Below are 12,298 nucleotides of genomic sequence, written 5' to 3'. Positions count from 1 at the left end.
AAGGAAGGAAGGAAGGAAGGAAGGAAGGAAGAAAGGAAGGAAGGAAGGAAGGAAGGAAGGAAGGAGGGGGGAGAGGAAGGAAGGAAGGAAGGAAGGAAGGAAGGAAGGAAGGAAGGAAGGAAGGAGGGGGAGAGGAAGGAGGGGGGAGAGGAAGGAGGGGGGAGAGGAAGGAGGGGGGAGAGGAAGGAAGGAAGGAGGGGGAGAGGAAGGAGGGGGGAGAGGAAGGAAGGAAGGAAGGAAGGAAGGAAGGAAGGAAGGAAGGAAGGAGGGGGAGAGGAAGGAGGGGGGAGAGGAAGGAGGGGGGAGAGGAAGGAAGGAAGGAGGGGGAGAGGAAGGAAGGGGGAGAGGAAGGAAGGAAGGAAGGAAGGAAGGAAGGAAGGAGGGGGAGAGGAAGGAAGGGGGAGAGGAAGGAAGGAAGGAAGGAAGGAAGGAAGGAAGGAAGGAGGGGGAGAGGAAGGAGGGGGAGAGGAAGGAGGGGGAGAGGAAGGAGGGGGAGAGGAAGGAGGGGGAGAGGAAGGAGGGGGAGAGGAAGGAGGGGGAGAGGAAGGAGGGGGAGAGGAAGGAGGGGGAGAGGAAGGAGGGGGAGGGGAAGGAGGGGGAGGGGAAGGAGGGGGAGAGGAAGGAGGGAAGGAGGGGGAGAGGAAGGAGGGGGGAGAGGAAGGAGGGGGAGAGGAAGGAAGGGGGAGAGGAAGGAAGGAAGGAAGGAAGGAAGGAAGGAAGGAGGGGGAGAGGAAGGAAGGGGGAGAGGAAGGAAGGAAGGAAGGAAGGAAGGAAGGAGGGGGAGAGGAAGGAGGGGGAGAGGAAGGAGGGGGAGAGGAAGGAGGGGAGAGGAAGGAGGGGGAGAGGAAGGAGGGGGAGGGGAAGGAGGGGGAGGGGAAGGAGGGGGAGAGGAAGGAGGGAAGGAGGGGGAGAGGAAGGAGGGGGGAGAGGAAGGAGGGGGGAGAGGAAGGAAGGAAGGAGGGGGAGAGGAAGGAAGGGGGAGAGGAAGGAAGGAAGGAAGGAAGGAAGGAAGGAAGGAAGGAAGGAGGGGGAGGGGAAGGAGGGGGAGGGGAAGGAGGGGGAGGGGAAGGAGGGGGAGGGGAAGGAGGGGGAGGGGAAGGAGGGGGAGGGGAAGGAGGGGGAGGGGAAGGAGGGGGAGGGGAAGGAGGGGGAGAGGAAGGAGGGGGAGGGAGACGCAAGCAACTTGCCTGAGCGCAGATTAGGTGGCAAGCAAGGAAGCCCCCCAAATCTCAGGACAGTCCCCCCCAACTGATGCAGAGGCCTTAGGGGGCCCCAGTCTCTGACCCCTGACCCCCCTCCCACCCCGCATGGTGCAGCAGGGGGCTGGAAGGAATGGAACTTTCCACGGGGGAGGGGCGTGGGCCGAGGGCCGCTTTGCCGCGGAAAGCCACCATTTGAGACCTGGCAAGAGCAGCAAGCCTCCATCTTCACAGTGGCCCGTCCTCCGGCCCCCCCCCACCCGCACCCCACTTCCTGGCCTCCGGTGATGGTCCTCAAGCTTCCTGGGTCTCCTGCACCCCGTTCTGTGCTCAGACAAGCCTCAGGGTGTCAGAGGAACGCTGGCGTGACCCCCGAGGGCCCAGGGCGGGGCGGGGTGCAGCCTCACCAGGTCTTTGGAGGTGCCCATCTTCCGGAGGGGGGTCCAGGGGGAGGAAGTCGGCCGAGTCCTTGTGCAGGAAGCGCGTGGCTTGCTTGACGCGCCGCTGCTGGAGCAGGTGCCCGGGGTCCCCCGTCCCGGGGGCCACCCGTCCCGGGGGGCCCGCGCCTCCGTCGCCCCCCTGGGCCTCCCGCCAGGTGCTCATGCCCTCCAGGTGGGGCGGGCCGGGGGCCTTGGGCAGGACGGGGGACAGTCCTCACCGCCACGGCCTCCGATCCCCGTCCCCAGTCTGTCCCTGGCTCCAATCCCCGTCCCCAGTCTGTCCCTGGCTTGCCTCCGGGCGGGAGGTGGAGGGAAGTTCCAGAGATGGCAGCGGAAGAGGGGGGCCAGCCCTGGGGGACGGAGAAGGCGGGCCCTGCGGGCCTTTGGCCGCCAGCTATCTTATAACCGATTCCGGGGTGCTGGGCGCGGCGGGGGGCGGGTGTGATGATCAATGGCACCAGACAGGCATCGGAAGAGCGCAGCTCTGTGGGGGGCTGACGTGGGGGTCCACCTGTCTGCTCTACACTCAAGTGTCCCCTCTGTAGGCAAGTCTTGGGGTGCCGGCCAGTTTCAGGGTTCATCGGGACACAGGGTCAGCATGAGGGGGTCCTAACACAACCCCCCCCCCGCTGTCTTCCCCGCTGCCCACCAGAGGCCTGGCCTCCCTTCTGCCGGCTCCGTCCTCTGTCTTCTCCCAGACTGCGAGGAGAAAGGAGAAGGTTCTAGTAACATGGACTGCTGAGATCTTGGAGGAATCAAACCCAGGGCTTCAGGTACGCTAAGCAAGCACTCCACGGCGGAGCCACCTTCCCAGCCCTCTGGCCCTCATTTTGACTTAGGTTAAAGGATCCAAAACAGCAGGTCTGGCGGCTCACACCTGTCATCCCAGCTTCTCGGGAGGCTGAGATCTGAGGATCGCAGTTCAAAGCCAGCCTGGGTGGGAAAGTCCGTGAGACTCTCTAGCCCCAACAAACCACCAGAAAACCAGAAGTGGGGCTGTGGCTCAAATGGCAGAGCACCAGCCTTGAAGAAAAGAGGTCAGAGACACACTTTGAAAACAACGCTTATTCAATGTCAGTTATGTTATTGCCTGTGGATAAAGTTTGGGATCTGATGGATTAAAATAGAATACATTGCATAATTAATTCCGCTTGCCTCTTTTTGCTCTTGGTTACGTGGCAACATTTTTATTTTTATTTTTTTTTAATGAAGTGCTTAGGGTAGAATTCAGGGCCTCCAACAGCCCCAACAACAGTCAGTTGTGGGGCTTGAACTCCCGGCCTGGGCGCTGTCCCTCAGCTCTTCAGCTCAAGGCTGGTGCTCTACCACTTTGAGCCCCAACTCCACTTCTGGTTTTCTGGTGGTTCATTGGAGATCAGAGTCTCACGAACTTTCCTACCCAGGCTGGCTTTGAACTGCGATCCTCAGATCTCAGCCTCCTGAGTAGCTAGGGTGACAGGCGGGAGCCACCAGCACCTGGCACCAAAGATTAATTTGCATATATGGCCAAATTCTATTTCAGTTCGGCAGTACCACTTTAAACAGATTCCAGGGCTTATTCCTCTGACTTGCTGTAACGGATCCCATCATCTCTCAGCGTGGTGAGAGAGGTATTTTTCTGTGCTGTTGGGATTTGAACTCAGGACTTCACACCTGCCAGGCAGGTGCTTTACCATCTTTAGCCATGCCTCCAGTGGCATTGTTTTATTGGTTATTTTCAAGGTAGTGACTTATTTCTGGGCTTGCCTGGACTGCGATCCGCCTATTTGTGCTTCTCTGTATCCCCGGGTACATGCCAACCCAAGCAGCCATTGGTCCAAATAGGGTTGGGGGCGGGTGGAGAGGAAGATGGGTTGAACTTTTATGCCAGGGCTGGCCTTGAACTCTTGATCTCTACTTCCCCACGAGCCAGGATGAGAAGCTTGAGCCACCCAGCCCTGCCAAGAAGTTCTTCATACCTCATCTAAATCTGAGTGACTTTGTTTCTCTGCTGGCAGGCTGGGGGGAGGGGGATGGATGAGAACATCTCTGGCCCTGAGAAATCACACACTCAAGGCCTCCACTTAGAAGGAAATTCCCAGGCTGGTCTTCACACTGAGCTATTCAGGGCTGAACCAAGGGCTCCCCCTCCTCTCCTCCCTCCCCCCCACTTCTTCCCCCCCCCCTCCGCCAGCAGGAGCAGGCTGAGGTTGGTTAACAGAGCCAGCAGCTGGTTCTATTTCCAGCCATCATCTCCCCTGGGCCTGTCAGATCTGCCCAAGACATGAAAGACCTTGTTTGCACAATTCTCCTGTCCAGAATTCTCAGACACCCATGCTAAGGTTGAATTTTTGTTTGTTTTTTTTGGATCCGGTCATGGGGCCTGAACTCTGGGCCTGGGCGCTGTCCCTCAGCTCTTCAGCTCAAGGCTAGCGCTCTACCACTTGAGCCACAGCGCCACTTCTGGCTTTTTTCTTTTTGCTTATGTGGTGCTGAGGAATCGAACCCAGGGCCTCAGGCATGCAAGGCAAGCGCTCTACCACTGAGCCACCTTCCCAGCCCCTAAGGTTGAATTTTTGATATTTGGGGCTCCAGTGTGATTCTATTTGTGAGAGAGGGGCACGGAAAGGTCAGGTGATTTGTTACAGACATTAAACTCACACGTTTGTGGCCAAGAATTCTAATTCTGGGGCTGGGCAGGTGGCTCAGTGGTAGAGTGCTCGCCTAGCATGCATGAAGCCCTGGGTTCCATTCCTCAGCACCACATAGATGGAAAAAAACAAAAGTGGCGCTGTGGCTCAAGTGGTAGAGCACCAGCCTTGAGAAAAATAAAAAAAAAAGCTCAGGGACAGCGCCCAGGTCCTGAGTTCAAGCCCCAGGACCGGTAAGGAAAACAACAATAAAAAGAATGAAGGAACATGTAATATATTTCTCTTTCTTGTTATACCTTATCTAGAATTGATTCTTTTTCTAAACAATACTAAGGGCTTGAACTCAGGGCCTGGAGCAAAACCTCCAGCCTCTTTTCCTGCACACCTCCCCCTCCCCCGCCATTTCCTCATCCCTGGGCCCCCTCACCCCTTCCTGCTCCCCCTGCTTTCTTCCACCCAGCCTCAGGCCCCCCCCCTTCCCTGGAGTGCACCAAGAAAGACACAGAACAATAAAGTTGTGGTAGCGTCTCCAAGAGTTAGGGCTACAGAGATGGTTGGAGGCCGGGAGGCCCACCAAGGCTGCTCACCTGAAGCTGGGGCTCTTCAGCCCCATGGGGGCCCGGGGTGGAGGGTCCTGTGGAAGGAGCCTTGGCTCAGGGCTCTGGAGTCTGGGGGCTGGGTGGACGCAGTACTCTGCTCTCATTGGAGGCTCCAGCACCTTCCCAGGCTTCAGTATCATTTGAGGTTCCGGTAGAGATTCCAGTATCATCTGAGGCTCCAGTACTGTCCCAGGCTCCAGCGCCATCCAAGGCTCCAGCGCCATCCAAGGCTCCAGCGCCATCCAAGGCTTCAGCGCTATCCGAGGCTCTGGCGCCATCATCCAAGGCTCCAGCACCATCCGAGACTCCAGCGCCATCACCCAAGGCTTCAGCACCATCCGAGACTCCAGCGCCATCCTCCAAGGCTCCAGCCTCATCTGAGGCTCCAGTGCCATCACCCAAGGCTCCAGGGCCACCTGAGGCTCCAGAGCCATCATCCAAGGCTCCAGCGGCATACGAGGCTCCAGAGCCATCATCCAAGGCTCCAGTGCCATACGATGCTTCAGAGCCATCATCTAAGGCTCCAGCACCATCCGAGGTTCCAGCGCCATCATCCAAGGCTCCAGCATTACCAGAGACTCCAGCACCATCATTAATGGTTTCAGTAACATCCGAGGCTCCAGTGCCATCTGAGGCTCTACCACCACGGGAGGCTCTAGTACCATGGGAGGCTCCACTACCATGGGAGGCTCCACTACCACGGGAGGCTCCACTACCACGGGAGGCTCCACTACCACGGGAGGCTTCAGTACCACGGGAGGCTCCAGTACCACGGGAGGCTCCAGTACCACGGGAGGCTCTAGTACCACGGGAGGCTCCAGTACCACGGGAGGCTCCAGTACCACGGGAGGCTCCAGTACCACGGGAGGCTCCAGTGCCACCTAAGGTTTGTTTCTTATCCGAGGCTCCAGGACTGTCCGGGGCTCTGTCATCGTTCCCGCGAGCGCCCCCAGCGGCTGAACCGGCCCGATCCGCAGCATGCCCCGCTTTTCTCCGTGTCGCCTTCCCCGAGCTCGGGGGCCATCGCGCAGTGGACCCTAGGTAGAGGGGCATGGCCACCCGGCCCGGGAGCAGGCTCTGGTACTTCTTCAGGAGGTCCTGGCTCAGCATGGGGCTGGGCTGGTAGGCCAGTTTTGTCTTTTTCTGCTGGTAATGAGGCACAGGGTTGGGGCAGGGCCAGCCCCAGGTGGCAGCCAGGGGGATCGGGCTGGGCAGGAGAGGGTCCCCCTGGGACTGGAGCCGCCCGCCGGCAGACACGTGCACAGGCCTGTGGGGGGGTCAGGGAGAGCAGTCAAGGGGGAGACGGGGCCACGCTGCGGGGCTCCCCCACCTCTTCCTGATGGGTGTGATTGTGACACTGGCCTACACCCCAAGGAGTCCTCCCCACCTCCCTAACCCGTTGGTCCACTGCCCCCAACGCCATGATCACAGGCTTTTAGTGTGGTCAGTTGTGCGGCTTGAACTCAGGGCCCCGGGGCGCCGTCCCTGAGCTTTTTTTGGGAGGGGAGGGGGTCCGGTCATGGGGCCTGAACTCTGGGTCTGGGCGCTGTCCCTCAGCTCTTCAGCTCAAGGCTAGCGCTCTACCACTTGAGCCACAGCGCCACTTCCAGGTTTTTCTGTGTAGGTGGCACTGAGGAATCCAACCCCAGGACTTCACAGACGCTTGGCGAGCACTGTAACACTGAGCCACCTGCCCAGCCCCGTCCCTCAGCTTGTTTTTTTTTTCTCAAAGCTGGTGCTCTACCACTTGAGCCATAGCTCTACTTCCTGGTGGTTAACTGGAGGTAAGAGTATGATGAACTTTCCTTGGCCAGACTGGCTTTGAACCTTGATCCTCAGATCTCAGCCTCCCCAGTAGTAGGATTTTACAGGTATGGGCACCAGGTGCTGGGTGGAGCCCAAGATTCTTGTCTAGGTTATTATTATTATTATTATTATTCTTGAGGGGGAAGGAAGGTCAATCCTGGGGATTTGAACTCAGGGCTTACGCACTGTCCCTGAGCTTCTTTTGCTCAAGGCTAGCGCTCTACCACCTTGAGCCACAGCGCCATTTCTGGTTTTCTGGTGGTCCATGGGAGATAAAGAGGCTCACGGACTTTCCTGCATGGGCTGGCTTTGAACCGGGATCCTCAGATCTCAGCCTCCTGAGTAGCTGGGATGACCGGCGGGAGCTGCAGGCATCTGGGCCTTGTCTAGGATCTCGCTAGCTTTGAAGCCTCACCTTGTTCCACTAACGTACTTCCTGTGGCGAGACGGCTGAGCTCAGCACACAGCTGACTGGCTTCCTCTTCCAGATTCGCCTGCGGTATTAAATTGAACAGGAGGGAAGTGATTGGTTTAAAAGAGAAAATAGAAGCTGGGTGCCGGCGGCTCCCGCCTGTCATCCCAGCTACTCAGGAGGCTGAGATCTCCTCAGATCTGGTTCAAAGCCAGTCTGGGCAGGAAAGTCCGTGAGACTCTGATCTCCTATGAACCACCAGAAAACTGGAAGTGGCGCTGTGGCTCAAGTGGTAGAGCACCAGCCTGAGCTGAAGAGCTGAGGGACAGCGCCCAGGCCCAGAGTTCAAGCCCCATGGTGGACAAAATCAAAGATAAAATGGTCAAATAGCTTTGCCATACTCCGTCTGTACATTTGTTGTTGTTTGTTGGTTTTTTTGTGGGCCATGGGGCTTGAACTCTGGGCCTGGGCTCTGAACTCTTCAGCTCAAGGCTGGCGCTCTACCCCTTGAGCCACAGCGCCACTTCTGGTTTTCTGGTGGTTCATGGGAGATGAGAGTCTCGTGGATTTTCCTGCCTGGGGCTGGCTTTGAACCATGATCCTCAGATCTCAGCCTCCTGAGTAGCTGGGATGGCAGGAGGGAGCCACCAGTGCCTGGCTATGACTGGGCATTAAAACCATGCATGAGGGGGTTTTGAAAACAAAACTCCCAGAGGGCTCAGGTAGAGATGGGGGGCAAGGGAAATTGATTGGCACGTATGAGGCCCTGCATCTGTATCCATGACCTCCAGGACATATAATCATAATAGTATAAAAATACCAGGGCCAGGTACTGTGGCTGACACTTGTAATCCTAGCTACTTGGGGAGATGGAGATCTAGGGATTGAGGTTTGAAGCCAGCCCAAGCCCTCCAACCCCCCCCCCTGCAAATAAAGAAGTTCATAAGACTCCATCTCAAACAGTGATGGGTCATGGTGACACATCCTTTAATCCAGCAGCCCCATAGGAAGCACAATATATGAAGATCACAGCCCGGGCCAGCCTGGGCATCAAGAAAGACCCTAGGTTAAAAGTAACCAGGGCAGGGCTGGGAAGGTGGCTCATCGGTAGAGCGCTCGCCTAGCATGCATGAAGCCCTGGGTTCGATTCCTCAGCACCACAGACACAGAGAAAAGCGGAGACGTGGCGCGGTGGCTCAAGCGGTAGAGCGCCAGCCTTGAGCCAAAGAAGCTCAGGGACAGTGCCCAGGCCCTGAGTTCAAAACCCAGGACTGGCAAAAAATAAATAAATAGATCAGATGTCCGAAGGTGTGGTTACCAGCTTCGACAGCAGAAGAAACAGGGATCAGAGAGAGGGAAGAAGGGACGCCAGGTACAGACATGGGAGAGATTACCCCCCCCACACACGCGCACACACAAGACTCCCCCTGTCTTACTTCTTGTAGCCTGTAGGGGGCAGGATGTTGCCCTGGGTGTCCAGCGGGGGCGCCCTGACCTCGCTCCTCAGCTTGAGCTTCTGCCCCTCCCTCAGCTCCTTGGCCGCGCGGCCCAGCACCTGCTTCTTCCTGTTGGCGTCCAGGAAGATGGGCGTGGACTGGATGAAGGTCAGGAAGGTATTGGGTCCCAGGATGGAGGGAGGGGGCACTGGGGTGCTGGCGGGGGAGCAGGGCCCGCTCCTGGTCAGCCAGCGCCACACGTTGCTGTCGTAGACTTGGTCGGGCCGGGAGGGCAGGGTGGGCGGCAGGCGCCCCACGTCCAGCCACGTGTGGAAGCCCCAGGGGTGCTGCGGGGGGGTGTCCCTCCGGGGGCTCGCCAGGTACTGGCGCATCTTGTACTTGATCTCCAAGTGCGGCAGCTGTCTGGTGGCCAGCCAGTGGTAGCGTTTCAGGGTGAAGCCGGGCACCTGCAGCTCTTGTCTGGGGAGCAGGAACTCGCGTTGAGCCAGGGTTTGGGGGACCTGGCGGGGTTCGATGGTGTGGACCTTCTAGGGAGAGACAGACAGAAAGGACGCTGGGAGCTCTTCCCCCTTCCCTCCTTCCTTCCTTTTTTCCTTCCTTCCTTCCCTCCTTCCTTCCTTCCTTCCTTCCTTTTTCCTTCCTTCCTTCCTTTTTTCCTTCCTTCCTTCCTTCCTTCCTTCCTTTCCTTCCTTCCTTCTTTCCTTCCTTCCTTTTTCCTTCCTTCCTTCCTTTTTCCTTCCTTCCTTCCTTTTTTCCCTCCTTCCTTCCTTCCTTTTTCCTTCCTTCCTTCCTTTTTTCCCTCCTTCCTTCCTTTTTTCCCTCCTTCCGTTTTCCTTCCTTCCTTCCTTTTTTCCTTCCTTCCTTCCTTCCTTCTTTCCTTCCTTCCTTTTTCCTTCCTTCCTTCCTTCCTTCCTTCCTTCCTCTTTCTTTTCTTGTGCCAGGATTGGGGCTAGAACTCAGAGCCTGGGCGCTGTCCCTGAGCTGTGTTTGCTCAAGGCTAGTGCTCTACCACTTGAGTCACAGCGCCACTTCCGGATTTTCTGAGTAGTAGATCGAAGAGGAGAGTGTCATGGATGGTCCTGCCTGGGTTGGCTTCAACGATAATCCTCAGATCTCAGCCTCCTGAGTAGCTAGGGTGACAGGCGGGAGCCACCGACACCTGGACAATCCTGACCTCTTTCTGCTCAAGATTGGTGCTCTACCACTTCAGCCACAGCTCCACTTCTCCCTTTGTGCTGGCCTTGAACCTCGGTCCTCCGATCTCAGCCTCCTGAGTAGCTGGGATGACAGGCGGGAGCCACAGGACCCTGGCTTGAGCTCTCAAATTTCGCAGCCTTTCCTCAACTGTGTCTTTGTCTTCACCCCACTCCATCTGGCGGCCCCTCTTCCTGCCCAGGGACTGGTGTTCCCAAGAGGGTACATCGATGGAGGATGTGATGGGGACATTGTGAGAGGCGATGGCCCAGCCCGAGCATTCTAGAAGCCCACCCTCCCTTGCTCCTGGTCTGAGTTGGCGACAAGGGTCAGGTGACTCTAATTTCTCTCAACGGTGCTTTTGTCCACTCACTAAAACACAAACCAACTGGGTACCAGCGGCTCCCGCCTGTCACCCCAGCTACTCAGGAGGCTGAGATCTGAGGATCGAGGTTCAAAGCCAGCCCGGGCAGGAAAATCTGTGAGACTCTGATCTCCAATGAACCACCAAAAAGCCGGAAGTGGAGCTGTGGCTCAAAATGCTAGCCTTAAGCAAAAGAGCTCAGGGACAGTACTCAGGCCCTGAGTTCAAGCCCTATGACTGAAAAATAAAAGATCAGAGACAGCACCCAAGTCCTGGGTTCAAGCTACAGTATACCAGCACACACACGCACACATGCACACAAACACACTACACACAAAGGCAAGCAAATCTAGGAAGCATCTAGAATGTTAATTTCCCCCCTTTTCTGCACAGCCCCCTCCATGAACTACCATTTGGACTCTGTGCTCTGTTCTTAGGTATGTCTGTCTCCCTTAACCCTCAAGTGCTCTGAGCAAAGGCAACTTTTTTTTGGTTGGGTTGGTCGTGGGGCTTGAACTCAGGGTCTGCGCACTGCCCCGAGCTCTTCTTGCTCAAGGCTGCCGCTCTACCACTTTGAGCCACGTAGCACCACTTCCGGTTTTCAGATAGCCCAGTAGGGATAAGAGTCTCACAGACTTTCCAGCCTGGGCTGGCTTTGAACCGTGATCCTCAGATCTCAGCCTCCTGAGTAGCTGGGCTGACAGGTGGGAGCCAGCAGGAACCACCCACAAGCGTGACTTTTCTCCCAGCGGCTGTGGTCCTGACAGGTGTCCTAATGGCTTGATCGGGAAGGAAGGGGTGGGGCACGGGGAGGGGGAGGAGCCTAATGAGAGGCTGGTAGGTCATGGGGCGGGGGAGGGCTTTAAGGGGGTCTGGGAGAGCATCGCTCCCGTCCTGTGTTCCTGCCTGCCCTGTGCAGAGAGGCAGGGTGCAGCAACCAGGGGCCGAAGCCTCCAAACTGGCGAGCCCAGGGCTGGGGCTCGCTGGACACAGAGCTGTGGGAAGGCCCCACGAAGCACACAGCCTGACTCAGGGCCTAGCTGAGCATCTTTCAAAATGCTTCTTCTGCCGGGCACCGGTGGCTCACGCCTTGTCATCCCAGCTACTCAGGAGGCTGAGATCTGAAGATTGTGGTTCAAAGCCAGCCTGGGCAGGAACGTCTGTGAGACCGGTTGGAGCCAGAACACAGGCACACTACAAACATGGGGCCACCTCACTCTGAGCTTAGGTATGTAATGCACCTCAACAAGATGACCGAGGTCCTGTTCTTTCTTGGGTCCCATCCCCGAGATAACCTCCGGGTTCACATGCAGATACTCCCAAATCCAAGAATATTCCCAACCCTGAAAACAGTTAAAGGAGGCTGACCACAGAATTGGGTAAGAGAGTGTGTGTATATGCTGGTCCTGGGGCTTGAACTCAGGGCCTGGGCGCTGTCCCTGAGCTGCTTTTATCCAAAGCTAGTGCTCTACCACTTGAGCCACAGCTCTCCGTCCAGCTTTTTGAGTGGTTTATGAGAGAGCAGAGTCTCACGGACCTTCCTGCCCGGGCTGGCTTTGAACCGCCATCCTCAGATCTCAGCCTCCTGAGTAGCTGGGATGACGGGCGGGGGCCACCCAGTGCCCGGTTCTAAGATCCACATTGATTGGGGCCCAAGGTGGAGGGGAGGAGAGAGGCCCGAAGTCTGGAGAAAGCACCTCCATTTGTCAACAGCTCCCGGCCCAGACAGGAAGGCCCGCCCCCTACCTGCAGGAAAGGCTGTCTGACTCTAGATGCTTCTGTCGGCTGTGGCTGCTGCTGGTATCCCCCGGGCCCTTGGAGTGATCTTTCTGGCTTGCTGGCCATTTTTCTCTGAGCCTCAGGACCAGGCCCAGGGCAGGTGGCTTGGTGGGGAAGGCCTTTCAGGCGCCATTGTTTGCTGCTGGGGTTGCTATGGTGATGCTCCCTGGCTGGTGCTACAGGGAGGAGGCCCTGACCTGTCCCTGGAGGCTTCTGAGTCCCTGGGGTCCTGGTTCCCTTTCTGTGAGCCAGGCAGAGGTCACAGGACTAATCCGATGGAAGACGGTATCACAGCCGCTTCTGGGGCGGGCACCAGTGACTCCGCCTATAATCCATTATTCAGGAGGCTGAGATCCGAGGATCCAGACTCAACACGGCCTGGGCAGGAGAGCCTGTGACTCTCATCTCCCGTGAACCA

At 57.4% G+C, this 12,298-nt stretch overlaps 1 protein-coding gene across 1 annotated transcript; it reads right to left on the bottom strand.

Annotated features, from left to right (window-relative positions):
* Positions 1-5,383: 5,383 nt before the first annotated feature.
* Tex52 (testis expressed 52) lies at positions 5,384-12,254 on the bottom strand. Its single transcript, XM_070006073.1, has 4 exons — positions 11,848-12,254; positions 8,523-9,070; positions 5,711-6,135; positions 5,384-5,667 (listed from the first exon to the last, which is right to left on the bottom strand). The coding sequence occupies exons 1-4, from the start codon at positions 11,944-11,946 to the stop codon at positions 5,384-5,386; spliced, it is 1,356 nt and encodes a 451-aa protein (XP_069862174.1). The 5' UTR covers positions 11,947-12,254.
* Between the last annotated feature and the right edge of the window lie 44 nt (positions 12,255-12,298).

This window comes from Dipodomys merriami, unplaced genomic scaffold, assembly GCF_024711535.1.
Source record: "Dipodomys merriami isolate MVZ:Mamm:240054 unplaced genomic scaffold, mDipMer1.0.p SCAF_691, whole genome shotgun sequence".
Lineage (NCBI taxonomy): Eukaryota > Metazoa > Chordata > Mammalia > Rodentia > Heteromyidae > Dipodomys > Dipodomys merriami.
This window is presented reverse-complemented; position numbering and strand designations above follow the sequence as displayed.

Bases quoted from the DNA above. Each gene is read 5' to 3' on its own strand.
- Tex52 (XM_070006073.1), bottom strand. From the start codon at position 11,946: ATGGCCAGCAAGCCAGAAAGATCACTCCAAGGGCCCGGGGGATACCAG. The intron at 9,071-11,847 runs GTAGGGGGCGGG...GTCTCTCCCTAG, and splicing joins TCAGACAGCCTTTCCTGCAG to AAGGTCCACACCATCGAACC. The intron at 5,668-5,710 runs GTACTGGAGCCT...CCGTGGTACTAG, and splicing joins TGGTACTGGAGCCTCCCGTG to AGCCTCCCGTGGTACTGGAG.